Raw genomic sequence first — 26,435 nt, 5'->3', positions numbered from 1 at the left:
TTTTTTTTTTTTTTTTTTTTTTTTTTCCTGAGCAATCAGATCTGCAGGGCTGATCTCAGTCCAAATAGTCCATTGGCTGGCAGTGGGGAGGACTGGGGCAGAAAGTAGGGAAAGGTCATTTATGGCTGATTAAATCTTCTTCCTTCCAGGCTCAGTCTCCCTGCTACCTTTCTCTCTTGATTCCCCTTCTTTATTTTGTGGGGGTATAATAGGATGGGGAATTTTTTTGGAGCAGCTCTTTCAGAGTACCTACTTTTTTTTTTTAAGTTTATTTTCATTTTGAGAGAGAGAGTGGGAGCAGGGGAGGGGCAGAGAGGGAGAGAGAGAACCCCAGACAGGCTCCCATACCGTCAGTGTGGAGCCTGATGCGGGGCTCGAACCCACAAACCGTGATATCGTGACCTGAGCGGAAACCAAGAGTCAGACGCTTTTAGAGTTCCTGTTTGTTCTCCCCCACTTTTATTTCTCCCGCTTGCTTTTTTTTTCTTTCTAAGAATAAAAAGGAGCCTTTTTTGAGTGGAGGGAAGGAGTAGGAGCATTTAGTTAAGGCAAATTGTAGACCCGGAGCTGCCCACTAGAACATTTTGCGATGATGACCGCGTTCTAGATCTGTGCTGTCCAGTACAGTAGCTGCTGGCTACACATGGCTACTGAGCACTCAGAATGTGGTTAGTATGGCTCAGGAACTGAAGTTTTCATTTAATTTTCATCAGTCTAAATAGCCACACGTGGCTGGTGGCTGCCGTCTTGGGTGGTGCAGTCTTTGCGGATCAAGGCAGATCCCAGGGATAGTGGTTTGGGGGAAGGTTGAAAGGCTGTGTTGTAGTGGATGGATGGGTCGTGGGGCAGGCTGGGTTGGGAGAAAGGCTGGGGCTGCCTGACTTCCATCTCTGCCTTCTTGCCTCTCCTTTCACCATGTTCTTGACTGAACACCCCGTTGCTCGGGAGGTGTCTGCCTGATTCTCCCTCCCTTCCCCCTGCAGTTGATAGCCGGTGTTTTAGTGCTCAGGGAAAAGAGGAGAGAGGCAACTTAATTGTCAGGGAGTCCTGAGTTGGTTTCTCAGCCACCACCCCAAGAAGCAAGTGGGACCCTGTCCAAGTCATTTCACTTCTCTGAGCATAGCAAGCGGGGTGACTGGAGTCTCTACTCTTGGAAGTCAGGGGGCACCTTGAGCTCAGTCTGTGTGAATTGTCAGGGATGTTGTTTCTCTGACCCCGCTGTCCGGGGGCAGCCTGTTGGGGACTCCAGTGCTCTAGTGCCCTGTGCAGTATCTCCAAGTGGCGGTGCCCAGTGTGTGTTGAGGCATGAATGGAGATGGTCATTACCGGTCTTCTAACCGTATGGGTCCATCTCCCTCTTGGCTAGTGTCTTGAGCTCCCCCCCCCCCCCCCGCCCCCGGATTGTTTTTTCACATCAGGAAGCCCTTCGTGGTTTACACTACCAAACTCACACCGTTGTTATATGTAATACAGTCACATGCCAAGGTATTGGTCGTTTTCTCCTGACATGAGTGGGGAAACTGAGGCTCACAGGGTGAGGTCTGAACTTGGAGTTCAGGACTCTAAAGCCCCGTTTCTCCTCACAGTGCCAGGCTGCCAGGAGAAGCGATTGGGCTTCGGTTTAAGTCTTGCGGTATCCTGCTCCATCTGGTCTTGGCACGTGTCCCCAGCTTCTGCCTGGGGCCCTTGGGTCTGGTGAGATGCTGGTGTGGAGGCGCCAGCCTCAGCCCCCCGTGCCCTTCCCTCCCTGCGCCTCAGCCCCACTGGCCCTTTTTCCCTCCTGTGGATGAGCTCCTTCCACCCGAAGGCCTTTGTAGGACTGTGGTCCTTGGATGTCGGCTGACAGGCCACTTGCTCGGAGAAGCTTTCCTGGCCCCAACACCAGTGTCCACCTGTAAAATGGGCCAGCGTCAGTACTTCCCTCAGAGAGGTGGGAAGGTGAAAGGAAATGGTTCCTAGGAAGCAGTTACCACATTTCCCAAGCACTCAGTAAGGTCTCAGGAAATGGGGGCTGTAATTTTTCTCCAGGGACAGTAAATCTGGTATGGTCAGGAAAGGTTGGCCTCCCTCAGGGCCTTCCACTTGCAGTGCCTCGGGGGGCATAGTGCTGCTAAAGCCCCTGGGTTTGGGGGGGCCCTGGCTCCCTTGATACAGAGGACTCGGTTAACCGGCACCATCCACAAAACCTTCCACGGCTGGACCCCACCTTTCTCTCCAGCCTCCTCAGGCAGCTGTAGTCAGGCTGGCTGGCTTCGCATGCTGACATCACCCCTCACGATCTCCCTGCCCTTAGACGAGTCACTTAACCCCCCTGAGCCTCAGGGCCACCCCTGTTGTACTGAGGTGAGACAATAGTGCCTGCCTCACCGGGTGCAGAGAGCATATAGGCACCAGGAAGTGTTTTGTGTGGCCCCGACTTAGCTGTTGTTACTAACGAGTTACTGTTATTAACGTGCTGCAGCCTTACTGGTCCCCAGGGTCCCACACTGCCAGGCTCTCCCCTCTTGCCTCAGCCTTGGTAGTTCCCGGGGACTGACGCCTTCCTCCCCCTAGCCTCTGCCTGGCTCACCCCTGCTGGTCCAGCAGGATGGCGTGACTCCCCTTCTCCAGAAAGCTTTTCCTCATGTGCCCTCTGATGCTGGTAGCAAAAGTTCCCCCCTAGAGCCATAGCGGGTGCTCTGTACCCACGTCACCCCAGACCTGTGGTAGTAATTCTTGTCATTTCCACAAGGGGACGCAGGTTCAGGGAGCCAAGGTGACGCTGCCGGAAAGGGAGAGAGGCCCTCATGCTACCCTGCCGTGTGGCTGACCACCAGTCTGTCCTGCCCCCAGTTGTCACCTGTGTGTTCAGTGTTGTCACCCATCTCACTCTCTCATCTCCAGCCTGTACAGGGCCCCGCGTGGACTATTTGGTAGCTACCTGCTGGACAATAGCGATCATCAGGTATGCTTGTTAGCTGCTCGTAATTGCTGAGTGTTCGTTATGTCCCGGGCACTGGGCTGAACACTCCGCACTCATTGACTCGTTTAATCCTCCTGGTGACCCTTGAGATAGTTACTCATCCCACTGTTCATGGAGGAGGAAACAGGCTCAGGGAGCTTTAGGTACACAGCCAGGAGGCAGCAGTCTACTCCGCTGGGAGTCTTAACCTTAGCCTTGGTGCCAGAGGGAGTGGCTCCATGGGGGCACCCCAGTACCTGCAGGGCAGACCAGACCACCCAGAGCTGGCCTGTTTCCAGTGTGGTGGGAGGGGATGTGGCAGCAAGGCTTGGTAGCCTCTGCCATTGTCAGTTACTGGCCACCGGCACAAACCCACCCCTGCCCCCGCCAAAATCTGAGGAAAAAGTAGGTGGAGTCACATCCTTCCTCTGGCGTTTTACCACCCCTCCCATGGATTGCATTTCCTTGTGGCTGGCCTCTCACCCCGTCAGCTCGGTAACCCTGGGGTAGGTACTCCAGCATCTCCTCGGGCCCAGGAAGGAAGGTCCCCCTCCCCCAAGCCCACAAGGCCCCAGTCCAGAGCGGGGGTGCGCCGGGGTGCCCTGATGGCGGCTCTCCAGCCTCTGGAGGCAGGCAGAGTCCTGTCCTAACAGCCCAGTCTGTTCTCAGCCTGTAACCCTGTCCTCTGCCCCCTGTGGGCCCCTCACCTAAAGCCCTCGTCTTCCGTGGTCTGTCTTCTGCTATGGTTCTGTTCGCGGTGCTGCCCATCCTTTGCTCCAGCTCTTCCCAAAGTGCCAGCCACTTTGTGTTCCCCGTTTCCTACCTGTCAGATTTGGGTTTTTTCCCTTTCTACCAAGCTCATAATGTGTCCCAGGCCTGTGCTGAGCCCTTTGTGTGTCTCAGGAACTTTTCACAACAGCCCCATGCAGCCTTCTTACAGATGAGGAACCTCGCAGGGACAGTGTGTTTTGCGTAGAGCCACTGGGCAAGCTAAGATACCGGCACCCAGGTCGGTCAGCCTCCAAAGCCCGTGAACTTAACCGCTCATTCATCCGTCCCTTCAATGATGGCCTGTTGAGTGCCTGCTGTGTAAACCAACCCAGACACGCTCCCCGCCCTCCGGGAGTTTGTGATTTGTGTGGGAGGCAGACAGTTGATCCTCTGGGTGGACGGAGAGGTCCGGCCGTGGGTGCTCAGCAGGGGGACGCCCGGGCTGCAAGCGCTCAGCCGCTTCCCCTGCGAGCGGAGGGGAAGTCTGCCATGCTGTTGGCAGGCCTGGACCTGCCCTGCCGTTGAGAGTGTAATTTCCTCTATTTCCTCACAACCATAAATGCAGATAAATGCACTGGTGCTCACGCTCCCCCGCTGGATCCTTGGATGCTTCTCCGCAATTAGAGGAGGAGGAGTGGGGGACACACTTGGGTGCACACGTGTGAGATCCAGCGCATGGCAAACTGGGTCATTCTTGTCTGGCTCCTCTTGGAGGTGAAGCCACAATCGCTAGCGGTCACGGGAAGTGAGCTGTAGATGGTGGAAACCGGGTCAGCTGTGGCTCTTGGGTTAGGAGCGTGGCTTGGGGGTCTGAATGCCTGCCCCGCCTGGGATGGAAGCCCAGTCTTGACTTACCCACTTTTAGCTCTGGTGCAGGTGATTTTACCTCCTTCAGTATCTCCGCTTCCTCAGTCCTCAAGGGCCACGGCAGAGAGTCTCTGCCTCAGACATGCGCTGAGGGCTCAGTGAGATTGTGGGCACAGAGCTCAGCTGGCAGCCCGCAGGTGCTTGAGAAAGGGGAGCAGCACCAAGACGAGAGACCAGTTCACGGCTGCCCAGCTCCAGAGCTGACACGTGGGGTGGGCTCTCACCCTGCAGTGCCTGAGGCTTCTCATGGCCTTTTCCAGGGCTTTCCCAGCCCGCTGAGGAGGTGGTATGCCCCCCACCAGCCACTCTGAACTCCTTCTAGGTTCTGCAAGCGACATGCAAGTGACATGCCATCCCTCACGTCCTGCCTTTTGCGTGTTCTGTGCCCCCGGCCTCTGGTGCTCTTGCCCTGACTCCTAGCTGTCCTCCAGCTCTCCTGCTTTCATGCTGCTTCCTCAGAGAAGCCTGGCTCCTTTCCATTCTGCCGCACTCAAGGCTTCTCCTGGGCGAATACGACTCAGCCTCAGCTGTACTTGTTCAGCAGCTGTCTTCCCTGCTGGGCAGCAGTGACAGATGTCTGACTTCTCTAAGGTCCCCCAAACCTAGCACGGGGCTTGGAACAAAGCAGGTGCTCAAATATTTGTTGAATGAGTCAGTCTGGGCCTGGAGGGTGGGGGTTAGGACTGGAACGGAGAGGCCACTGAAGCATGGAAGTTGGCGGGCGGCGGGGGTGGGGCGACATTCTAGTAAAGAGCCAAGTGTAGTCATGTGGTGGTCGAAGTGATAATCCATACTTGTCTGAGTGTTTGCCGTACGACTTACAAGTATGCAAGTACTGTTTCATGTGCATGATCTCACCTGAGCCTCACGACATGTCTGTGAGGTCGCCTCCCTTTTACAGATGGGAAGGGAGAGAGGTGCAAAAGGGAAGTCGCTTTCCTGTGGTCACCCAGCAAAGGGTTTGAACCCAGGCAGGCTGACACTTCAGAGCTCACAGACTTACTCAATTCTGGGTGGCTGCCTGCTTGTACAGGGTCAGCGAAGAGCCTGTCTGGCTGATTCGAGGGTGCTGGGGGAGGGTGTGCCTGCGATGCCTGAGATGGCGGTGGGAGATTGAGAGAGGGTATATCTGGCCAGACTGGGGAGGCCTTGAATGCCAGGGTGAAGTGTCTGGGCCTCTGATGTAACAGCTGCCAGTTCTTGATCGGCCTGCTACTTTATTGGACCATTTAGTGTTTACAACTACCCTGTGGGTTAGATGTTATTTTCGCCCCAGTTTTACAGATGAGGCACTGAGACATAAAGAAGTTCTAGTAACTTGCCCAAGGTCATACATCGAGAAAGTGGCAGAGCTGGGATCTGTACCCTGTGCATCAGGCCTCAGGGTCCTCTGGGGCCTGCCCATACTGCCTGCCTCTATGAGGTTGAGCCAGGGGAACCTCTGCTGCTCCTGACATGGGTCTCCCCACCCTCACCCTCACCCTCACCCTCCTCTCTCCCCAGCACCCCCGGAGGCAGGAGCAGCAGCACTTTCCATCCCTGGATGACAAGCCCCAGTTCCCCGGGGCCTCGGCGGAGTTTGTAGACAAGCTAGAATTCATCCAGCCCAATGTCATCTCTGGGATCCCCGTCTATCGCGTCATGGACCGGCAGGGCCAGATCATCAACCCCAGCGAGGATCCCCACGTGAGAGGCCCCCTCCTTCCCACCCTGTGCCTCCCACACCCAGACCCCTTGTCCATCTCCTCTCTGGTCCCACCTGGCCTACATCTGTCTGTGCCTCCACCTGCAGCTGCCCCAGGAGACGGTGCTCAAGTTCTACAAGAGCATGACTCTGCTCAACACCATGGACCGCATCCTCTACGAGTCCCAGCGGCAGGTGCGTGGAGACAGGCTGGGGAGGGAGGGTTGGAATTACCTGAGGTCGCCCTGCCTGTGTTCGGGCCAGAAGATAACTCCCAAGGAGGAGAGGGTAGAATGGAGATCCTTTGTCTTGGAATCCTTAAAGTTGTTGGGGTTCTCTCTTGGTGTTCTGGAGGGAGAGTGTGGGAAGGGTACTGCCCACGGGCAGAAGGATGGACCAGATCACTAAAAATACCTCCTGTGCACCTGGCTGGTGGCCTGGCTGTGCCAAGAGAGTACAGGCAGAGAGTACCTGATGGGCCTTCCCCTTGGGAGCTCACAGCCCTGAGAAACAGGGTGACCCTCTGTGCTTCCTGGTTTGCCTGTGTCAGATGTGCCGTGAGCCTCAGCAGTGTTTGTGTCAGTGGGCAGAGACCCAATCAAAGCAGTGTTAACAAAGAGGCAATTTATTGACTCAAATAATTTCCAAGTTCAGAAGGTCCGGTTTCAGGCACAGCTGGATCCAGGGGCCTCGATGTTCTCAGACCCATTTCTTTTCTCCCAGTGTCTTTTCTACTCTCTTTCACCCTGGCTTCCTTCATTATTAGGCAGCAGTCGTTTCTGAAGGTTTAGGCTTGAGGAGAAGTGGCAGAGAAGGGATCAGGGGGTGGGCTCTGGAGCAGGACTGTGCAACCAACGTCTTCATCTGTCACTCTGTGGCTCTGCGGCCCTGGGAAAGTTGCTTAATCTGTCAGGTCTTCAGTTTTCTCGTCTGTACTTACTTCATGCCATTGGCTTAAGGATTGACAGTGGCACATGTCATGGCCTTAAAAAGAGTGAAACTGTCCTTCAGCCAGCACTCAGTAAATATTAGCTTTATCGTATATCATAACCCCGTTTATCATAACCCTGTCAGCCTCCCAATGATTATCCTCTTTGCTGAGCAGTGGAAAGAGAGTGTCTGCTCCCTAATGTTCCAGCAAAAGTCCAGGGCCAATGCTCACTGTCCGGGCTTTGGTCACAGACCCTGCCTTCAACCAGTCCCCAGCCAGGAGGACCATGCTCTCATCCCCAGGAACCAAGTGAAGAGAGCAGTGGAATCCGTCCTTCCCAGGGCTCTGGGGTTCCTGTTCGAAAGGGGGAGAAGAATGGTGGGTGGTGGGCCTTTGTGCTGGGTCAGGGGTAGGGGTGGGCTTGAGAGCCTGCATTTATGTTAAGCCCCCAGGCCATCCCCCTGTGGACTAAAGCATAAGGCCCACTGTTCTGTAGGACAGGACCGAGCAGACTCTCCCACTCTCCCACTCACAGGGCACTGGGTATGGGTTCTCCAAGGCAGAGTAGTAAGTACCTTTGCCCTGAAACCTGCCCAGAAACTTCCCTGGGCTCCCCCAGCCCACAGGGTCAGGTCTGGCCCTTCCTGTTCCACTGTGGCCTCGCTCCCTCTCTGCTCCCCTCTCCACAGCCTTACTGCCGGGCCAGGCCATCCCTCCCCTGCCTCAGTGTGCCTGGGTCCCTTCATGCCTGTGTGGGCTACATAAACAGGGGCTTTGGAATCCAGTGGATGTGGGTCCAATCAAAGGTGTGACTTTAGGCAGGAGATTTTTCTTGTCTTTGCCTTAGTTTCTTCAGTATATTAAAAAGGGGGGATGGCGAGGTTGGGGCTATCAATCCTCACTTCTGTGAGGCCCAGCGCATAAAGCCCCTTGGCCATTGACTGCCACAGAGAAGGCCTCAGTAAGATCAACTCACCCGTCAAGGCTCAGCTTGTGCTAGCTAGGCTTCCGTTGAGCTGTAAGTACCAGACCTCCCCAGGCCCCTCCCACCCCAGTCCCAACAAAAACAAATGCAGTAGTTTAAACAGATTGCTAGGTTTTCCATCTTGCATCAAAGAAGTCTAAAAACAGGTGGTCTGGGGCTGGTATGGTGGCACCATGATGTCACTGGATACCCAGCTTTGGCTTCTAGGGCCCTTCATGATCCAAGTAGCCACTGGAGCTCCCTCCATCCCACCTCGTTCTAGACAGGAAGTGGAAGGAAAGTGACAGGTCAGACGTGGCGTATCTCAGCTGTCTTCCCATATCCACCTTTCTAGAACTTTGCAGGCAGCCCCACCCAGTAGCATCTGACACTGCATAGGTTGCTCTCAGCTGCAAGGAGGCCGCACTGTGGTCTCTTCATCTGGGCGGTTGCTGCCTGTGGAATGAGATCTCTGTTAACAAACAGGAAGAGGGATAGGATACTGGGTAGGCAACCAGCGACCTCTGCCACTCGCCAGGCCCTGTTTTCCTGGATGGGAGGGTGCGCAGGCTCCCCCCCACACCACCCTTGACAGCCCTCCCAGGCCTTCAGCACCCAGCATCTGCCCACTTGGCTCTGGGAGGCCCATTAACTTTTAATTGGCTCCCCACTTAGAAGAAAGCACTAGCACTATTCATCTATTCTCCCGCCATGACAGGAAGCCAGGCCTGCAGAACGCATGAGGACTGGCGGTGGCCGTCCCTCGCGTCCCGGCGTGAGCTCTTTCACTTTACACGTGGTCCTGGGGAGCTCAGTTCTGTCTGTGTGCCAGGGGTGCCCCAGATCGCCAGCCAGACTCTACCTCGTAGCCCCAGATCTACTTGGCTTCTTGCCTGGGATGTCCCATACCAAATTCAGCCTGTCCAGACATGACCTTGGCATCTTCCTCCCTCAGGCCATTTCTCAGTGGAGGTTGCCGCCACCCACCGTTTGCCCAAACCAGAGACCTGCATCTCATCCCTGCTCCTTTCTCTCCACCCCGCCATCACTTTCTCCTGTCTCATTTACCCTAGAAATCCATTCTGCTGCTCAGCACCGTGTCAGGAAGCCAGACTTCCTACCTTTCTGCTCCCCCATCGTGGGCGAGTTGGCTTTCATTCCGCACTTATTGCCTCATTTTCGCAAGACGGCTGCCACAGGTCTGGCCTCATGGCCATGTGCAGGGCGGGAAGAAGGCCTGGCTCTAGCTCCCGTGGGCCCTTTTGTCGAGAAAGCAAAAGCAGACTTCTCCTTAAGTCTCTGGCTAGATCTGTGTCCCGTGGTCACCTGTGTAGGGGAGATTGGGAACCTGGCTTTTCCAGGCTCTAGGATTGGGGGGCCCAGGAGAAAGGAGCCGGCCAGGGCATCGGTGTGGCCAGCCTGTAGGGTCTGCTGCTCCCTGGCACTCTGACTCTGCTTCTTAAGGCTCGCCCAGCAGCTCCTCTGCCTGCCCCCTGCCCCTCCCGGGCCACTGCCCCTTCTGGCCTGGCTGGCTGCACTCCGTCCTGTCTCCACCATCCGTTTTCCACATGGCAGCCAGAGAGACCTTTCTAAAATGTTGCTCCCTTGAGAAGAACCGTGGGTACAGTTCTCAGGGTAAAGTCCAGGATGCAGATCATTCACTATGGTCCTGGGCACTGCCTCTCCCTGTTGGTCTGTCCCCACCCCTCCCACTTTATGCCCCAGCCATTCTGGCCTCGTGGCCTTTACTGTTGCCTCTGCCTGGAAACCTCACCTTTGCTCGGCTCAGGCATTTGACCCTGAGGCCCCTCTGGTGAGCCAGACAACCGGCTTGGCCTCCTATCGCATGGCCCTGTTGCTCTGGCTTCAAGCAGTCTGGCAGTCCCTCCAGGAAGACAGGAACTCCGACCTGTCCTGGCCCAGGAAGTGTGTGGTGATTAATGAAGTCTCCAGAAGTTGGTCAGTTATCTGGATGGTTCCCTGTCATTGCCCAGCATAACTGAGCCCGGGCCTCCGGGCCCTCCTGCACCCCCAGGGCCGGATCTCCTTCTACATGACCAACTATGGCGAGGAGGGGACACATGTGGGGAGTGCGGCAGCGCTGGACAGCACGGACCTGGTGTTTGGCCAGTACCGGGAGGCAGGTATGTCTGCCCTGCGGAGCAGATGCTGGGGCCCTGGGTCTGTGGTCCCCATGGAGGCGAGTCAGGCCCAGTCCCTCCCGGTGGGAAGGCGAGGCCCACGTTAGCTACCCTGTGTGCTCTTCCAGAAGCAGCGTGATGCCAGGGAGGTCTAAGGAGCCGGAGGAAGAGCTTTCGGAGCAGGAATGAGCCAAGCCAGGGGCAGGAGTTTGTGGGGCTGTCTGGAGTCCGGGCAGTGTTGTAGTGAAGAGCCCGTGCTCCCGACCGCTCCGTGCTCTGCAGGTTACCAGCTAGCAGATTTGGGGCAAGTTGCTTCTCTTCTGGGAGCCTCCATTTTCTGGTCTCCAACGTGGAGTTAATGACGGTACTGCCGCCCCTGCCCTGAGGGATACAAGCAGTGTGCAGTGAGGGCGGCCTGGCTACAGGTGGGCACGCACAGGGACCCCTGTCCGTAGCACGGGACTCTCTTGGCCTCTCCAGGCTCTGTGTCCTTCAGGGAGCAGAGCAGATGGGAGGGCCTGGAAGTGCCAGCCAGGAGCTGGCGTCCTTCTGAGCGAGTGAGTGACAGGACGGAAGGAGCGGAGAGATGAGGTTGTGAAGCACCCTCACGGGGTGAGGCCCCTGAGGAAGGTCCCGCCTGGACAGTGGCAGGGGGTGCGTGCTCAGTGGGGAGGGAGCCACACAGACCTGCACCCGGTCCCGCCTCTCTCAGTCCCCACCTGGAGGTGGGGAGAACGAGGATGCTCACAACAATAGCTGACACTCACTGGGGCCTTAAAGGCCAAGGTGCTGTTCCACGTGTGGGAAGCAGTGGAGGCTCGACCTCATTTCACCTGCCCCGACCCCACTGCAGGAAGGAGTCCCCCGGCAGCCGTGTTTCCTGTCTGTGCCAGGGCGTAGGAAGCCAAAGAGGCTGAGTCCCCGTGCCCAGGCCACACGCCCCCTGAGGGGAGCAGGGGTCTCCCGGAGTCAGCCCTCGCTCCTCCGCCCCGGCGCTGCCCCCCCCCCCCCCCCCCCCGTGGTGCTTCCCACGCAGGGCTGTCTGGTATAAACCAAGGGTGCGTGTGGTGTGCGGACCGTGGCACCGGGCTCATAAAAAGGATCTTAGAGGCGGCACGTGTCCGTCTAGCGCAGTAACTGCCACTGGACCTGGGGTTTCCTGGTGCGGAACCACCTGGGCCCAGGAATCTGGATTCGCACTTCCCGCCGGCTCCTGCCCCAGACCGCGGGTGCTCCCGGGGTGGACTGTGGACCCTGGACCACGCTGTGGGGAAGCCCCCCGCCACACACAGCCCCCTTTCTCTGCTTCAGCGGAGCGCCTCCGCTTTGATCTGTTTTAGGTACAGCGTGGCCACCCTGGGTGTGAATTTGTGTTGTGTGACAGAATCCCACATCCAGTTACGTGAAAGGTGAAGGCTGAAGTCTTCCCAAATACCCTCACCCCAACTCTCATTTTGGGGGGCGTACTTGCAGAGCTGGTTGTCCGGGCCACACTCACCGTGTCTCGGCGGTGGCTCCCCGTTAGCAGATAAACAGACAAGCCCCCCGCCGCCCTTCCTCAGGCTCCGTGCTGAAGTGTGAGCCATGTGCCATACTAGCGCTCCAGCCCGCCGGTTATGGGAGCTCTGCCTACCTCAGTGTCCTCATCTGTAAATGGGGAGAATAATCCCACTTCCCTCGGAGGGTTGTCGTGAGGATCGATCAAGTTAATGTCTGAAAAGTGCTCCGAATAAAGGCACTTGGCACCAAATATTATATTCACGTGGCAGTTATTTGGGGAAGGTGTGCTTAACGCTGCACAAAATGTGACTCCCGTGGTATGTGATCCCCAGTAAGTTGTCAGACGAAGAAAGGGTTCTGCAGTAAAGAAAAAGATTCGGAAATGCATGTACCACCTCTACTCTGTAATGCTCAGGTTCTGGGTGCTTCCAGGGAGGTCCTTGATCCCCAGGGCTGCCCCTCAGGTGTGGGTGTGACAGTCATTCCCCTTTTCAGGCGCCAGAGTGGGTCGTTGCTCATCCCAGGGCCATCTCCACCCGCTCCTGTCCTCTGAGTTAGCAGTCAAGGCCCCCTTCACCCAGAGCGGTTCCGTTTGGTGGTGAGGTTTTGTTGGAAGAAAGGATTTTACAGCCGTAAACATGTTTGAGTATTGGCTCTTTAGTTCAGAAGTTGTGACCTAGTGTGACAAATAGTATTATTTGGTTCGTATGACAATTTATGAAGTAATTTTATTAGTTGAATCATAAAAATCAGGTAGTTTCTCTTTAAAAAAAAAATAAAAGTAAGCCAGATTTTGCCTTCTTTTGAAGAACTGGGCCATCTGGCTTCCCTGAGCAGTAGTCAGATGGTCAGAACAGTGGCCTCCCTTTTGGGACAGGCCTGTGCTTTTTTGTCCGCTCACCTGCCTGGTCCCCATGAGCATTCGACTCTGCCTCCCCTGCTTGAATCCATTTCCCTGACTGTCTTTATAGGGAGCAGGAGCCCGGGCAGGAAGGGCCGGTCTGCCCCCCACCCCGCCTGCAGGCTCACACGGCCTCCTCCTCGCCAGGTGTGCTAATGTACCGGGACTACCCCCTGGAGCTGTTCATGGCCCAGTGCTATGGCAACGCGAGCGACCTGGGCAAGGGGCGCCAGATGCCTGTGCACTATGGCTGCAAGGAGCGCCACTTCGTCACCATCTCCTCTCCGCTGGCCACGCAGATCCCGCAGGGTGAGGACTTGGCCCGGGCCTGGTACGCGCAGACCAGCGTCGGACCCTTGTGCAAGCCCCAGCCCTTCTGCAGCCCTTGTGGGCGTCCTTCCGGTTGGTGCTGGGGTCGGAGCGCTGGTCCGGGCTGCAGACTTTCCAGATACTCCTCATCTGGTTGTCTTCAGAGGAGGGCTCCAGTTTGGCAGGTTTGAGCTGGCATGGCCACCACCCTCTTGATTCCCCAAACGTGTGCCTGTCCCGTTTGTCCGCTCAGCAACAAACAACACTGTGTGACTGAGTGGGCACCAGCTTCCTGCCAAAGCATCATCTGGCAGGTGGCGAGAAGAGCAGGGACTCCGAGTGGGGATCTGTGGCGCCAGAGCTGGGTTCTTGACCCCAGCCCTGCTCTGCCTCAGTCCTCCGAGTCTGACTCTCCTGAAGCTTACTCTGTAGGCCCATGGTGCCTAGAGTGGTCCGAGTTGCTTTTGTCAAAGGTGACAGCTGAGAAGCAGACCCCTCAGGGGCCAGGCCTGCACCCACACAGCACAGAGACCATGGGACCCAGCCTCGCTCCCTGCCCTCTGGACCCTACAGTCTGGCCGAGGGCCAGGCTAGGCCGCGGCTCTCTGCTCCGCGGTGGCCAAGATACACGCGTTGGTGTGTCGGTGGGGCTTAGCAGTGGGCTGGTTGGCAGACCCGTCCAGATGTGTTGGCTCCTGGTGCTCTGTGTGAGGAGCGCGGGTGGGAAGTGGGCAGAGTGGCTCTGTGAGAGGAGGTGGCACGTTCCCTCCAGGTGGGCAGGGTTTCCGTCAGGCTGGGCCCTGGCCCTTACCTTCCATTTGAGTACTGTTAAGCCGCCCAGCGGCCACACGTAGGAGGTCTCTGCTCCGTGGGCACCATTCTAGGCACAGTGAGCCAGAGACAGAAACCCCAGTCCCGCTGGGGCTGACACCAGGGTAGAGGAAAGGAGACAAACAGGAAGCATGAAGGAGTAGCACGAGAAGTGCATCGGGTGAGGAGTCCCGCAGGGACAACTAAAGCCAGAGGGAGTAGGTGTGAGGGAGGAAGGCCTGGGTTGCATCAGAGGTGACATTTCAGCACAGACTGCGGTGGGGGTAGGGGGAAGGGAGCCATGTGGGATCTTGAGGCAAGTGCCTGCTGGACGGCCTGCTTGCTTGTGGGGCAGGTGTAAGAGAAGTCTGGAGGGGCTGGGGAGCTGCGGGGAGGGTGCAGATCCAGGGGAATCTGGGCCTTTGACTTTTGCCTGGAGCGGAAGGGGAGCCACAGGGGGCAGGGCGAGAGTCGCTGGGGTGGAATGTCAGCCTGGTTCACATTTTAACTGACCTCTGGCCGCCCCAGGGGAGCAGGTGGGAGCCAGCCGTGGGGTGGGGGCGCCAGTGAGGAGGCTGCTGGGAGGCTGCAAGAGGTGACTGGGTGGGCATTCTGCCCTGAACAGGTGGGAAGGGGTCAGATTCTAGCTGTGTTTTGAAGGGGGCAGTGGTGTGGGTAATGGCACAGCTAGGAGTCAGAGAGGAGGCCGCCCAAGTGGAAGGACAGAGCGGCCATCGGCTGAGAGGCCAGAGCCTGGTGGGGGGAGTGTGTGGCTCTGCCCCTGCTCAGCCCCCTCTCCCCCTGCAGCGGTGGGGGCGGCCTATGCGGCCAAGCGTGCCAACGCCAACAGAGTGGTCATCTGTTACTTCGGGGAGGGGGCGGCCAGCGAGGGGGATGCCCACGCCGGCTTCAACTTCGCCGCCACCCTCGAGTGCCCGGTCATCTTCTTCTGCCGGAACAACGGCTATGCCATCTCCACGCCCACCTCTGAGCAGTACCGCGGGGACGGCATCGGTATGGGCCTGTGAGCTGCGCCCCCACCTGCTCTCATGCTCCCCCCTCCCCCCGCCCCGCTCTGCCCAGTCCTTTCCCTGTGGAGTCTGGCACAAGGGTGGTCGCAGGGACGCTGCTTTGCTTGCTCCCCTCTCCTTCCTTCCCCCTCCCCACTCTGTTCATCTGAGCCCTGGGGCCTGACCTGCCTCTGTCCCTACAGCTGCTCGAGGCCCGGGCTACGGCATCATGTCCATCCGCGTGGACGGCAACGATGTGTTTGCCGTGTACAACGCCACCAAGGAGGCCCGGCGGCGGGCCGTGGCTGAGAACCAGCCCTTCCTCATTGAGGCCATGACCTACAGGTGCCTGCCTCCTGTCCTCCTCGCTGCCTTGACAGCATCTGCCCTGCACTGGTCACTGTCCCCAGAGCATGACCCCATCCCCCGCACTGGCTCCCCGTCCTTGCCTTTGTTCCAGTGCCGGCCCTTCTCCCCTAGTCCGCCCCCCTCCCTCCTGAACCCACACCGGGGGGCTTCAACCTGACCCTGGGCTCCCTCCCGCTGGCAGGATCGGGCACCACAGCACCAGTGACGACAGCTCGGCCTACCGCTCGGTGGACGAGGTCAATTACTGGGACAAGCAGGACCACCCCATCTCCCGGCTGCGGCACTACCTGCAGGGCCGAGGCTGGTGGGACGACGAGCAGGAGAAGGCCTGGAGAAAGCAGTCCCGCAAGAGGGTGGGGACCCCCCTCTGTTGGAACCCAGGCCCCGGTGCGGGGGTGGGGGGGATGTTCTGGGGTGGTGCCTGGGTGAAGAACTCTGGAGGGATGGAGAGGCTGGGTTTGGGGGACATTGAACTGGGAGACTTGGGGACAGCTCCAGGGATGTCTCTAAGCGTGGCCTGTGGCGTCAGGCTGCCTGGGCACATGCGTTTCTGCTGTGTCCTTGGTATGATGCCTGCCCTCCGTGCCCTCCTATCTGAAGAGCGACACTGGGGTGTCGCTGTCAGAGGGTGATTAAGATTAGGTGACTTAATCCATGTGCACTGTGAGCGTCCCACTCGGGTCCAAGTGCCGCCCTCCTCGGCCTGGGTGTCTGGAGCCGGGGCTGTGTGCCCAGTGGTAAGGGCAGACCCTGGCCCGGGCCCTGAGGACATCGTCGTGGCGTACCCTTCTCCATGCCTCGGTTCCCTCCCCTCTGAGCTGCCTACTGCCTGGTTCTGCCTGTGCCGAGAGGCTGAACCGATTCCTGTACTTTGTGCAGCGCCTGGTCTTGCCGGGGAGGGGAGGCCGGGGTTGGGGGATGTTGATCTGGCTGCTGGTTCTTAGCACTGTTGGGTCTTCATCTCCTCTGTCGTCCAGATGGGAAGGCAGCGGCTCAGGGGGGTTGACCCCTCAATGGGGTCCCACAGGTGGGGGGTGGGGAGCCGGCTGCCTGTCTACTGTCCCACATCCCTCCACAGGTGATGGAGGCCTTTGAGCAGGCGGAGCGGAAGCCGAAGCCCAACCCCAACCTGCTCTTCTCTGACGTGTACCAGGAGATGCCGGCCCAGCTTCGCAAGCAGCAGGAGTCCCTGGCCCGGCACCTCCAGGCCTACGGCGAGCACTACCCCCTGGACCACTTCGAGAAGTGAGGCCCGCTTGCCCCAGCCCACCCCCACCCACCTCAACTCCCCCGAGGGGCAGCCCCATTCTGGGGGGTGCCCAGGGAGCTGCAGGATGCCACCCTGCTTCCCCAGCCAGCCCCCTCTGAAATACTGGGGCCAGGACTCCAGCCAACCATCTCCACTCCTCCAGGCTGTTACCCTGGGTGGGGGTGGGGGTGGGGGGGGCTCCGTCAGCCCCCTGTCAGCCCCCTCCTCGCCTGTTACAGTGCCTTCTCCCAGGGGCTGGGCCAGGACGCCTCCAGGACTAGAAGCCCCTCTGGGGTGGGCGTGGCGGGTCAGCCTGTGGAAGTCACTCCCTCAAAGTGAGAGGTGGTCAGCAGGTGGCCAATAAACTCTCTGTGTTTGGCTCTGTGCCACTGCTGGTCTGTTTCCTGGAGTTTGGGAGGTGGGAGGAGAGCCCAGCATGACTAGTTTGGGACCTTGTTTCTCCACTCTAGATAAAGAAGGCCAGGCTGTTGAGATATCTACTTCCCCCGGAAACTTTAGCAAGCGGAGGGTCCGTATCCGCAGACAGGGTGGGGGTGGGGTCCTCCAGAGATGGTCTCTTGTTCTCCCCTAGATGGAACAAGACTGCTGTTCAGCAAAGTGACCATGAGGCTGGCAGAGCTGGCCTTGCCCAGTAAGGGTGGGGAGGGGTCCAGTGTGAATGCCGGGGAGCAGCTGGGCTCTGCTCTGTCAACTGCTCTGGGGCCCCACAGGCGCAAAGACCACTCCAGGCCTCAGAGTGGGGAGTGCGTGTTTTTCAAACACAAAAAGTAGACACAAACAGTCTGTTCCCTCCGGCTGCCCCGTCCCCTGGCCCGGGAGGACCTAGGAGGGGCTCAGGCAGTCACGGTTCTAGAATTCCTCCTTCACGCTGAGGCCCAGAAGGAGAGGCTGAGTGAGAGACAGGCACCGAGGTGCCGCCAGGTCCGTGCTGCCCTCCTCTCCTCAGCTCCGCCAGGCTCAGCACTGGAGCTGAGGCTCCTGCAGCTGTTTCCAGAGCCGAATGCTACCCTGGGGGCTGAGGGGCCGCACCAGCAGCAGGTCCCGGAGAGCACAGGCTTCAGCAGTGCGGTCTGCTGGCCAGGCTGTGAGGAAGCCTTTGTGGTCCCTTGGTGCCAGGCCCAGGGCCCGGAAGCACAGGCCAGTGTAGACATCGTCGAAGGGGAAGGGGGCCACACGGGCCGCTGCCCGCAGCAGCCAGGGTGCCAGGCGCCCGGCAATGACATAGCCACCGCCACTGGCATAGGCCGGGTATTCACCTTTAAAGAAGGATCTAGGCACGTAGAAGGGGCCTCTGGGCTTCCGCAGGGGTCTGGCCTGGGTAAAGACCTCACCCAGGTAGAGGCTTCGGGCCCATCTAGGGGGCAGGGCCCGCAGGTGGTCCAGAAGGGCCCGTGTGTGCACGAAGGCGTCATCCTGAGCCTGCAGGACGAAGCTCACGCCCGGGCAGTGTCGGTCCAGCCAGGCCAGCAGCAGCAAATCTTTGAGCGTCCGATTGAAGGGGACGTCGAGGAAGTCCCAGAGTAGCAGGTCACTGTAGCGGCGACTCTCCCAGGCCACCAGGGAGCTTAGGTCAGGCCCCCTCTCACCCTCTGGTGACCCGAGCAGGAAGAGCAGCCGGACCCCAGGAACCGGACTGCCCCACGTCTCCCTCACGGCCTGTCGCTCTGCAAAGCGCCCTGGTTCCGACTTGATGGCCAACAGAAGGTAGGGGACGTCCGTACCTGAGCAGTCGGCCACTTGGCCGCCACCACTTCTAGGCAGCCACTGTGGGAAATTCCGGCAGGCCGCCGACAGCAAGAAGCGGCGGAGGTTCTTGGGGTAGGAGGCGAAGTCTGGGATCTCTGCAGCAGCGGCAGCCCCCCAAGCCCGGCAGCCCCCTGCCTCAGCGCTGTCCCCACTGGGCAGGGACCCCAGGCGCCACTGCTGCTGGTTCCAGTATGCAGAGAGCAGCGGGCTGGTCTGGCCCAGACGGGCAGAGAGGTTAGCCGGCAGGGTGGGCTCGGGGCTGGCTGGTGTGGGGCCCAGTGGGGTGCCCTGGGGTCCCCGGTAGGTCTTGCTTAGCCAAGACTCAGATGTCCACTCGATGTACACCTTGAGGCCCAGGAGCGTGAGCAGCGCTGACAGGCAGAGAAGGCACTTGGGGCAGCGCATGACCCAGCCCAGGGAAGGGGCGGCCGCGGGAGCTGCAGAGGAGCCACGGTTGCGTCGGTGGGGGGGGTCGGTCCCTGCCAGCCCCTGTGCCCGCTCCCCTCAGCCCCAGACCCTGAACCCGCCCACCTCTTCCCTATTTCTGACCTTGGAATCCAGTTCCCATTCGTTCTGACACCCTGCTCTTTCCCCTGAGCCCAGCCCCTTCCACCGACCTGCAGGCAGCGCCCCCCCCCCCCCCCCCCCCCCGCACTGGGGGATTGGGGACTTGGCCTTTCCAGCCCCCCTTGGTCCACTCATCAGGCGCCAGAATCACGGGGTCAGCCCTTCCACCTTCTGGAAAGCCAGCCTCCCTCACCCTAACATTCCCCACCCCAGGGAAGGGGAGCCAGCGACCTTTTACCTCTGGGTCCAGCTCCCGCCTGCGCCGGTCCGGGCCTCAGCTCAGGCCCTCCCTCGCTCCCTCCCTTCAGCTCGGCTCTCGCCAACCTGCGGTGCAGCCGTCTGAGCCCAGCCCAGCCAGTCCGGAGAGGCGGGGAGGGAGGCCTCAGGGCCCCAGGGGCCGGGAGGGGCTGGGGCGGGGCCGAGGGAGGAGAGGAGGGGAGGGGAAGGGAGGGCAGGAGGCCGACCTGAGGGATGGGGCTCTGGCGTGTTGGGGCTGGTTTTCTGGTGAGACAGCGGAAAGGTTCAGGGTGGCCAAAGACACAGATGGGGGACCTGGCGAGGCCAGGCAGGGAGAGCCAGGGGCCTGGGAGAGTCTGGGGGTAGGGGGTGAGGCTGAGGGCCAGGCCTGAGCTTGAGCTGGGTAGTGCCGAGATGGCCCAGGGACAGGCAAGAGTCCCAAAGTGGCAGAGCTGGGAGGGGAGGCGGGCGGCTGGCGCCCGGCCGCAGAGGCGGCGGGCCGTGCTGAGGGGATGGGCCGGCCGTGCCAGAGATGGGGTGTGTTGTGGCCACCGGAGTCAGGGTGGGGATGGGGAATGGGCCGGGTTGGTGGAGGAGGAGGGATGGGGGAGACCTCCGGGGCAGGCGGGGGAAGAGAAAGGAGAGATGGAGGGGGAGGCAAAGAGCAGAGGACTGCAAGGGGAGAGGCAGGGGAGGGACGTGGAGACCGGGAGTGAGGTACAGGGTAGCCAGGTGCCCCTGGCGGGGAGGGAGAGAGCAGAGGCAGATGGAGGACCCTGAGGTGGGACCAAGAAGAGGACGCCTGCGGACAGCCAGAGCCCGGGGAGAGGTGGAGAAGGGAGCTAGGGAGGAGCAGGAGGGGACCTGATGGAAAGGGAAGGGGTGGGTGAAGGGGGAGCCAAGCTAGAGGCCAGTGGAGGGTGGGGTGAGGGCACCCGGGGCCCCGGAGCTGAGCTGCCCCGGCACCTCCTCCACCCCTTTGGTGCCTCGGGTCTGCCTCACGGGGGCGGGATCCATCCCTCCCCCATTCCCCACTCCAGCCCCACCCACAGCTGCACCGTGACTCCAGGAACACTCACATCCGGCCCCCCGGGACAGGAGAGGGTGTCTGCCTGTGTTTACGTCCCTGCCCTCCCGGGGCCTCTGCTGTTGGGGCTGCTGCAGCTGTCTGGGGAGGCCGGCAGACGAGGTCTCCTTAGCCCAGACCTCCTGGAACCTTGGACCCCCTTCACTCCACCCTGGATTGGGAGGACCCTCTGATGTCTCCTCCTCGGCACCCTGTCAGCAGCAGCGGATCTGTCCGGAGCTGATCGCCTCCCCCTAAGTCTGAGTAATGGAGCCCGCGGGAGCCGCTGGAGGCCAAGCGCACAGAGGAAGTGCCGAGTGTTGATGCAATGAAAGCCAGAGTGGGAGAAGACAGCCGGGGGCAGGGCCCTGAGCGCCCTGGAAGGGTCTCCCCAGCAGGCCTCCCCCACCCCCACCCCCACGCGGGGCTGGGAGAAGAATCTAGCTTCTCCCAGGGGTGAGAGGTCCCGCCACCAGGGCTGACGTTGCTCCTCCTGGGGGGTGATTGGAAATCTCAGGGTACAGCGTTGGTTGTTATGGAACTGGAACAGGGAAAGTCCATCGAAAGTCCATCGTGGAGAGTGAAGAGCTGCCTTCCTGTGGAACACAGTTCTGGGGGGAGGTTGCAGGTCAACCATGAGCAGCCCGGTCCAACACCAACCTCCCTCAGCGCTGGGTCCCCCCCTCCAGATTACGTCAGGGCCTCTCTGGCTTCTCTCCTAACTGCAGGCCACACTGGAGTCCAAGTTCCAGTCAGCCGACCGGAGAGAGCCCTTAGAACCACCCAGCTGTACTAGCTAACTCATCACTTCCAGTAAGTGCCCACGGACCCGTGAACTTGGCCCATCTGTGTGATATCCACCGTCACTGGTCTAACACCCTTAGACCCCGGTGTCCCCCGGTTTCTGACTATATGTTTGCAAATCTTGCAATTCTTCTAGTGTAGAAAGCTGCACGCCCTGGGTCCCGGCGGACGTCTGCACCCTGGAGGGCAGAGATTTGACCCTTGGCATTTGTGGGTCCGGTGATAGCAGGGGTGCTTGTGAGGAGTCTGCGGGGGCGTAGATGCCTGCTTTCAAGGCCTCTGCTTGGGTGAGGTGAGCACAGGGTTGTTAAGCACGGGAAGGCTGCTGGGCTCCTCGGACATTGGGAAGGGAAGCTCTAGTGACTTGGGAGCGTGAGATCGTCTGCCTCCTCTGATTCCAACCAGACGACCCCATTCCAGATTTCAGGTCCCTCGCGTACCAGTCAGCACCCACGCTTGCACATAAGAAACTTGTCAAGGCTGGGAATCCAACCGTCATAACGACAACCCACAGACTTCTAGGTTGTGTTTTCAGTTCTGGCCACCTGCTGGAAGAACTTTGAGGGGGGGCAGTCACAGAAGCTCCCCAGTTCTCAGACCCTGGCCTGAGCTAAGCAAACAGACTTGAGCCTGTCATTGTCTGTGAGCACTGAAGGGCATGCCAAAGAATGTGTCCAGCACCTATGTTTAGAATTGCCACTACTGTCACATGGGTCAGGTGCAGCAGCCCCGGGGGCTCCCGGGACACGTGCTTCAGCTGGCACCTCATCACAGCCCCAGGCGAGAGCTTGACTGTGGTGCCACCGCAGCCGTGGAATTCTCCATCCCGCTTCTCACCACCCAAGAGCTCAGCCCTGAGCTCCAGAGGCAGGACAGGACCAACCCCAAATCCCAGCTTTTGTGAGTCTGTCTCCTGGAACACTCCAGATGCCAGTGCTGTATGAACGCGGATCCAGTCAGGAGAGAAACACCACACAGTAAATTGAGCAGGTGAAGTTTAATGTAAAGAATTATTGACTTGAATGGCAAATTGAAATAACAGGGACTCGCTGGTAAGGTGCCTCAGCATTTACTGGAGGTCCCCCAGGTGGGGTGCCGTGGAGAGTCATCTGCAGGGAGATGCCTCAGTGGAGGCACAGCTCTGAAGCTGCGGGGGGGGGGGGGGGGGAAGCTGCGGGGGGGGGGGGGAAGCTGCTGACCACCGAGCACTCAGGGAGCCCAGACCGAAGAGTGAGCACATCGTCGTCGGGAACCAGGAAGCAAAAGCCTCTCCTCCTGGAACCTCTCGGGCGCCCTCTACTGACAAACCTCTTCGTGCCACTTAGCAAAGGCCCAGGTCGGTTTTCACGGAGCAAACGAGAACGCTGAATTTGGAGCCAATACGTGGGTAAGTGGCAACACCGTGGGACCTGGGGCGCTTCCGGCATCTCGTGAGTGCAGGCCAGGGATGCCGTAGCCTGCGGTCAGCTGAGCGGTGTCACACCCCGAAGACCCGTCCCCTGGCATGCCAGCAGCGCCCCCGTGTCAGCCAGGTCCAGGCAGGAAGCAGCAGCACACTCAAATAAAGATACTTGGAGAGTCTCTGGACACAAGGGCAGAGTCTCTTACGTGCTAGTGGGCAGGTGTGGGGAAACCGCGGGGGGAAGCACAGCTCCTGGGGCTGGTAACCCTCCCCCAGGCCTGAAGAGGCAGGAGGAGGCGACTGTTGGTTGGAACCCAGGAGAGAAGCCTGCGGACAGAGCCTCCTGACAGGAGACAGGAGCTGTGACCTTTCCCCCCAGGATGCAGCCAGCCAGAGCCCAACCCCCACACCGAGTGAACCCGACGGAAGCCAGAAGTATGGGGAACCGTGGGACACTCCGCCGGGTCCCGCTGAGATCCAGCCTGACGGTGGCTGGCCGAGGGCTAGGCAGGGATGGGACCGGCTGTGTCCCGAGGCTGCTCCTCTGGCCCCAGCTTGAGGCCCTGGGCCCAGTCGGCCCCCAGGACCTCGCAACTAGGAAGCATCTCTTCCACCAGGATCCGAGTGAGGCCCGGACTGGACACGGCAGGGAGGTCCGAGATGTCCAGTGTGCGGAGGTTCCTGAGAGGAGGCACCAAGGGGGAGGCCCGCGTCAGGATGGCCTCTGTGTCGGGGAGGGGGTGTGCCAGCCCCCACTTCAGCCCCCAGCTCCTTAACAGTAAAGTCCTCCAGGGTCCAGAAAACGTTAGAGCGGCTCAAGTACACGACACCCACCACGTTAATCCCGGACGCACACTCTAGCTCCTACTGTTTACAACAGTGCAAATGTCACGGGGTCTTCGTTGAAACCAAAAGGAAGAAAAACCAGGCATCCTTTCCCTCTGCCACAGATTCACCGCGACTGCTCATCTGTGCCGACCCCACACGTGCTCCGGATTAGTCGTGGCGGCGGGGACACGGGGACTGCCTGACTGGCCCCCTCCCCGCTTTCCCGCACCTGTCGGGTGGGAGCCCCCTCCCTGGCTTGAGCCGCGGTCTCACCAGAGGTGGTGGAGGCAGGCGAGGCCCCGTTCAGAGACTTGGGGACAGCCGGCCAGCGAGAGCTCCTGCAGTGAGCTGGCCAGCGGGTGGAGGCGGCTGAGACACCAGTCATCCACGTGGGGGCAGCGCTGCAGCCACAGGGACTGGAGCTCCTTCAGGGCCACTGCAAGGGGGCGGGAGGGACGGCACTGAGGGCCTTTCTGGAACCCACCGCCAAAGGGAAAACGCACGGCCCTGCCCGTCTCCACCGCACTCACAGAGGCTGTCCAGGCCTTGGTAGTTGATGGCACAGCCGCTGGCATCGACGGCCTCTACGGGCACCGCCTGCAACTTCAAGAAGTCCAGAGAGAAGTGGCCACGCTGATTTGGCCGGATCCACTCCCTGCCCTGAAACCTGGAAGGGGAGGAGGGGTGTCAGCAGGACACCCCCCCTCCCCAGACCTCCAGAGGATGCTCCCCAGCCCCGGGCGACATGGTCCCACGGGATCTGGTGCACTCGCTCTACATCAGGCCCTGAAAGGTTTCATGGGAACAAAATGAGGGGTAGATGCATAAATGACCTTTTTCAAAGAAGAAGAAAAAAGGGGAGAAACACCAGGAGGAGGAAGGGAAGAAGGAGAAAGGAAGGGGCCAAGGAAAGAAAAGAAACATGGATATTTACTGAGCACGTGTGCTGGGCCAGGCCTGTTCCAAGTGCTTTGGTAGCAAAATGGCTTTGAATCTTTGCAGCAAATCTCATAGGTTGGGTACAACTGCTGTCCCGTTTTACAGGTGACAGAGCGGAACAAGTTCAGGAACCAGCCCCAAGCCCTAGAGCCAGTAGGGGCTGGAGCCCGGAGCTCATGGGGAGTCAGGAGAGCCTCAGGGTCCGTGCCCCACGGCCTCCCCCAAGCCCACTTGGGACACGTGTGCCATCATACCTGACCGCACCTCCCTGCTTCAGGATGAAATAGGCACCTGCGACGTAGGGACCGTATCGCTGGTTGATGTGGTTGAAGGGTCTGTGGAGAGAACAGTAGCTGAGGGTGCGGCCCCAGGAGGTCCCCCCACACCCCTCCCCCACCATGCCCGGGTGCTGCCCAGAGTCTGCAGCAGCAGGTCTGGGACATGCAGACAGACAGACTGATGACACAGGCTGCAAGGATTTACTGGTATCTATTCAGTGCTGGGCACCAACAGATAGTGGCCCTTGCCCTTGTGAAGCTAATATACAGAAGGAAACAGATAACCAGGAAATTAAGGGCGAATTGCAGAGAGACTCTGTTCCACAATGAAAACAACACAGAGGGACTGACTAGGAGTGCCTTGGCTCAGGGGTGGGGAAGCAGAACGCTGCTTTATTAAGAAATACTTCATGCAGGAGGTGACGCTTGAGCAGAGATTTGAGTGGTGGGAAGAAAGTCGAAGGTCAAGGCAAAAGCCTGCCAGGCCGGGACAACAGCTAGTGTAAAGGCTCAGAGGCTCAAATTAGGATGGCAGAAAAAAATAGCCACGTGGACACCATGCTGGTGGGCATAAGGGGAGTAGGGGTAGGGGTCTCAAGGCTCAGATTTTAGGCCCTGGAGTCTGGCTTTCATTCTAGTTGCAAGGGGAAACCATTTGAGGTTTTTAAGCAAAATAGTGTTTTCCATTTTTTTTTAAAGTTTATTTTGAGAAAGAGGGAGGGAGAGAGAGAGAGAGAGAGAGAGAGAATATCCCAAGCAGGCTCCACACTGTCTGTGCAGAGCCCGATGTAGGGCTCAAACTTACAGAACTGTGAGATCATGATCTGAGCTGAAACCGAGTCCAATGCTTAACAGACTGAGCCACCCAGGTATCCCTCTATTTTAGTTTCTTAAGAGTCCTTTGGATGATTTATAGACCATAGACTGGAAGAGGCAAAGGGGGATCAGTTTAGGAGATTAGTGCACTAACCCTAACCATAAAATGAAGGGGCTCAGACCAGACTAAAATAGTGAGGACCAGTAACAACGGGTCAAATTTGCGATGATCTAGTATTTTATTGGTGGGCCAGAGGTGGAAGACAAGAGAAGAAGAATCAGGGAGGACTCCTTGGAATGTGGCCTGAAACACTGGGAACAGTGCTGCTGTCTCCTGGGATGGGGAAGGCTTGGGGGTGAACAGACTTTCTTAGGGGCAAGTCAAGGGCTTGCTGTTCCCCGTGTTAAGTCTGAGGTGCCATCCATGTCTTGAGGTGCCTCCAAGAGATGGTGGGCAGCAGGTCACCCATATGAGCTCGAACCCTTGGGAAGGGTGTGGCTGGAGATGAAGATACAACTGGGCAGGGCTGGTATGGAAGCCACACGGCTGTCCGGGAGTCACAAGGGCAGGATCTGAGTTCTCCCTGGTAAGGCCCAGCAGCAGGGTCTTTTTGGCCAAGGGTTCTCACCGATTTTTCTGGTGCACCTTCGACACCCGCTTTCGGAGCAGGTGGTCCCTGAGAGCCTCCACGTCATAGAAGCGGTCAGCCAGGAACTGGAGCAGCGACCTCCCCTTCTTCTGATTGCCCTCGGGGGCCACCACCCTGCTCAGGCCACCGATGCCCCTGGTACCCCCATTCCATACTGGGGCCACCAGGTGCAGGGACTGGGGAGGATGGGAAAGGAGACGCTGAGTCTGGAGTGTCCTGTGAGAGTCAGAGCCAGATACCCCTGTTCTTGGTCCATGAATTGTCTCCCCAACACTGCTTCCTGGCTCACAAATTTCTCCTTTCAGAACTTACAAATTCTGCTTTTGGGACCCCTCCCCTCCCAGATTTCCCCATGTTTCCCCCAAATTCAATCCTAAATTCTCTCTTTGATTTGGCCATTCTTGGTCATCCCAATTCTCCCCCGATCTTTCCCCAAACCCTTATGTTTGTGTATTATCTGAGCTCTTAATTTCCCACAAAATATCCCCTTAATTATACCCCATTTTCCTTGGAGTCTTCCTAAATAACCCACTTCTATCTCCCCAAAATATATATATTTTAAAGATTTTATTTGTAAGTAATCTCTACGCCCAATGCAGGGATCGAACTCACAACCCCCAAGATCAAAAAATAT

General features: G+C 58.8%; 4 protein-coding genes across 9 annotated transcripts in view; 1 reads left to right on the top strand and 3 right to left on the bottom strand.

Moving 5' to 3' along the window:
• Positions 1-2,625, bottom strand: part of EXOSC5 (exosome component 5) — a 9,006-nt gene extending 6,381 nt beyond the window's left edge. Inside the window, exons 1-2 of the mRNA XM_049622230.1 lie at positions 2,570-2,625; positions 1,765-1,892 (exon numbers count right to left, since the gene is read on the bottom strand). Of these exons, the coding sequence (XP_049478187.1) occupies positions 1,765-1,892; positions 2,570-2,625 (184 nt within the window). The remainder of the gene's footprint in view (positions 1-1,764; positions 1,893-2,569) is intronic.
• The window catches only part of BCKDHA (branched chain keto acid dehydrogenase E1 subunit alpha), a 34,774-nt gene extending 17,941 nt beyond the window's left edge, over positions 1-16,833 (top strand). For 5 of the 6 annotated variants that reach the window (XM_049621265.1, XM_049621263.1, XM_049621264.1 and 2 more), the window contains 8 exons: positions 6,083-6,265; positions 6,372-6,458; positions 10,194-10,302; positions 12,848-13,009; positions 14,627-14,833; positions 15,033-15,174; positions 15,380-15,551; positions 16,277-16,833. In XM_049621265.1, coding sequence (XP_049477222.1) covers positions 6,083-6,265; positions 6,372-6,458; positions 10,194-10,302; positions 12,848-13,009; positions 14,627-14,833; positions 15,033-15,174; positions 15,380-15,551; positions 16,277-16,447 — 1,233 coding nt within the window. In that variant the 3' untranslated portion in view covers positions 16,448-16,833. Of the gene's footprint in view, positions 1-6,082; positions 6,266-6,371; positions 6,459-10,193; positions 10,303-11,639; positions 12,820-12,847; positions 13,010-14,626; positions 14,834-15,032; positions 15,175-15,379; positions 15,552-16,276 lie in introns of those variants that run through there. The other variant, XM_049621267.1, reaches the window with a different exon arrangement.
• An 80-nt stretch (positions 16,834-16,913) lies between these two features.
• B3GNT8 (UDP-GlcNAc:betaGal beta-1,3-N-acetylglucosaminyltransferase 8) lies at positions 16,914-20,016 on the bottom strand. The gene is made up of 2 exons (XM_049621273.1): positions 19,020-20,016; positions 16,914-18,651 (listed from the first exon to the last, which is right to left on the bottom strand). Exon 2 carries the CDS (start codon positions 18,617-18,619, stop codon positions 17,426-17,428), a length of 1,194 nt encoding a protein of 397 aa, XP_049477230.1. The 5' UTR covers positions 18,620-18,651; positions 19,020-20,016; the 3' UTR covers positions 16,914-17,425.
• Positions 20,017-21,872: 1,856 nt separating this feature from the next.
• Positions 21,873-26,435, bottom strand: part of DMAC2 (distal membrane arm assembly component 2) — a 6,463-nt gene continuing 1,900 nt past the window's right edge. The window contains exons 2-6 of the mRNA XM_049621276.1: positions 25,781-25,977; positions 24,312-24,392; positions 23,649-23,785; positions 23,392-23,554; positions 21,873-22,971 (exon numbers count right to left, since the gene is read on the bottom strand). Of these exons, the coding sequence (XP_049477233.1) occupies positions 22,794-22,971; positions 23,392-23,554; positions 23,649-23,785; positions 24,312-24,392; positions 25,781-25,977 (756 nt within the window). The 3' untranslated portion in view covers positions 21,873-22,793. The remainder of the gene's footprint in view (positions 22,972-23,391; positions 23,555-23,648; positions 23,786-24,311; positions 24,393-25,780; positions 25,978-26,435) is intronic.

Source organism: Panthera uncia (assembly GCF_023721935.1).
Source record: "Panthera uncia isolate 11264 chromosome E2 unlocalized genomic scaffold, Puncia_PCG_1.0 HiC_scaffold_19, whole genome shotgun sequence".
Classification (NCBI taxonomy): domain Eukaryota; kingdom Metazoa; phylum Chordata; class Mammalia; order Carnivora; family Felidae; genus Panthera; species Panthera uncia.
The sequence above is the reverse complement of the archived record's forward strand: the minus strand, read 5'-3'. Positions and strand labels throughout refer to the sequence as shown.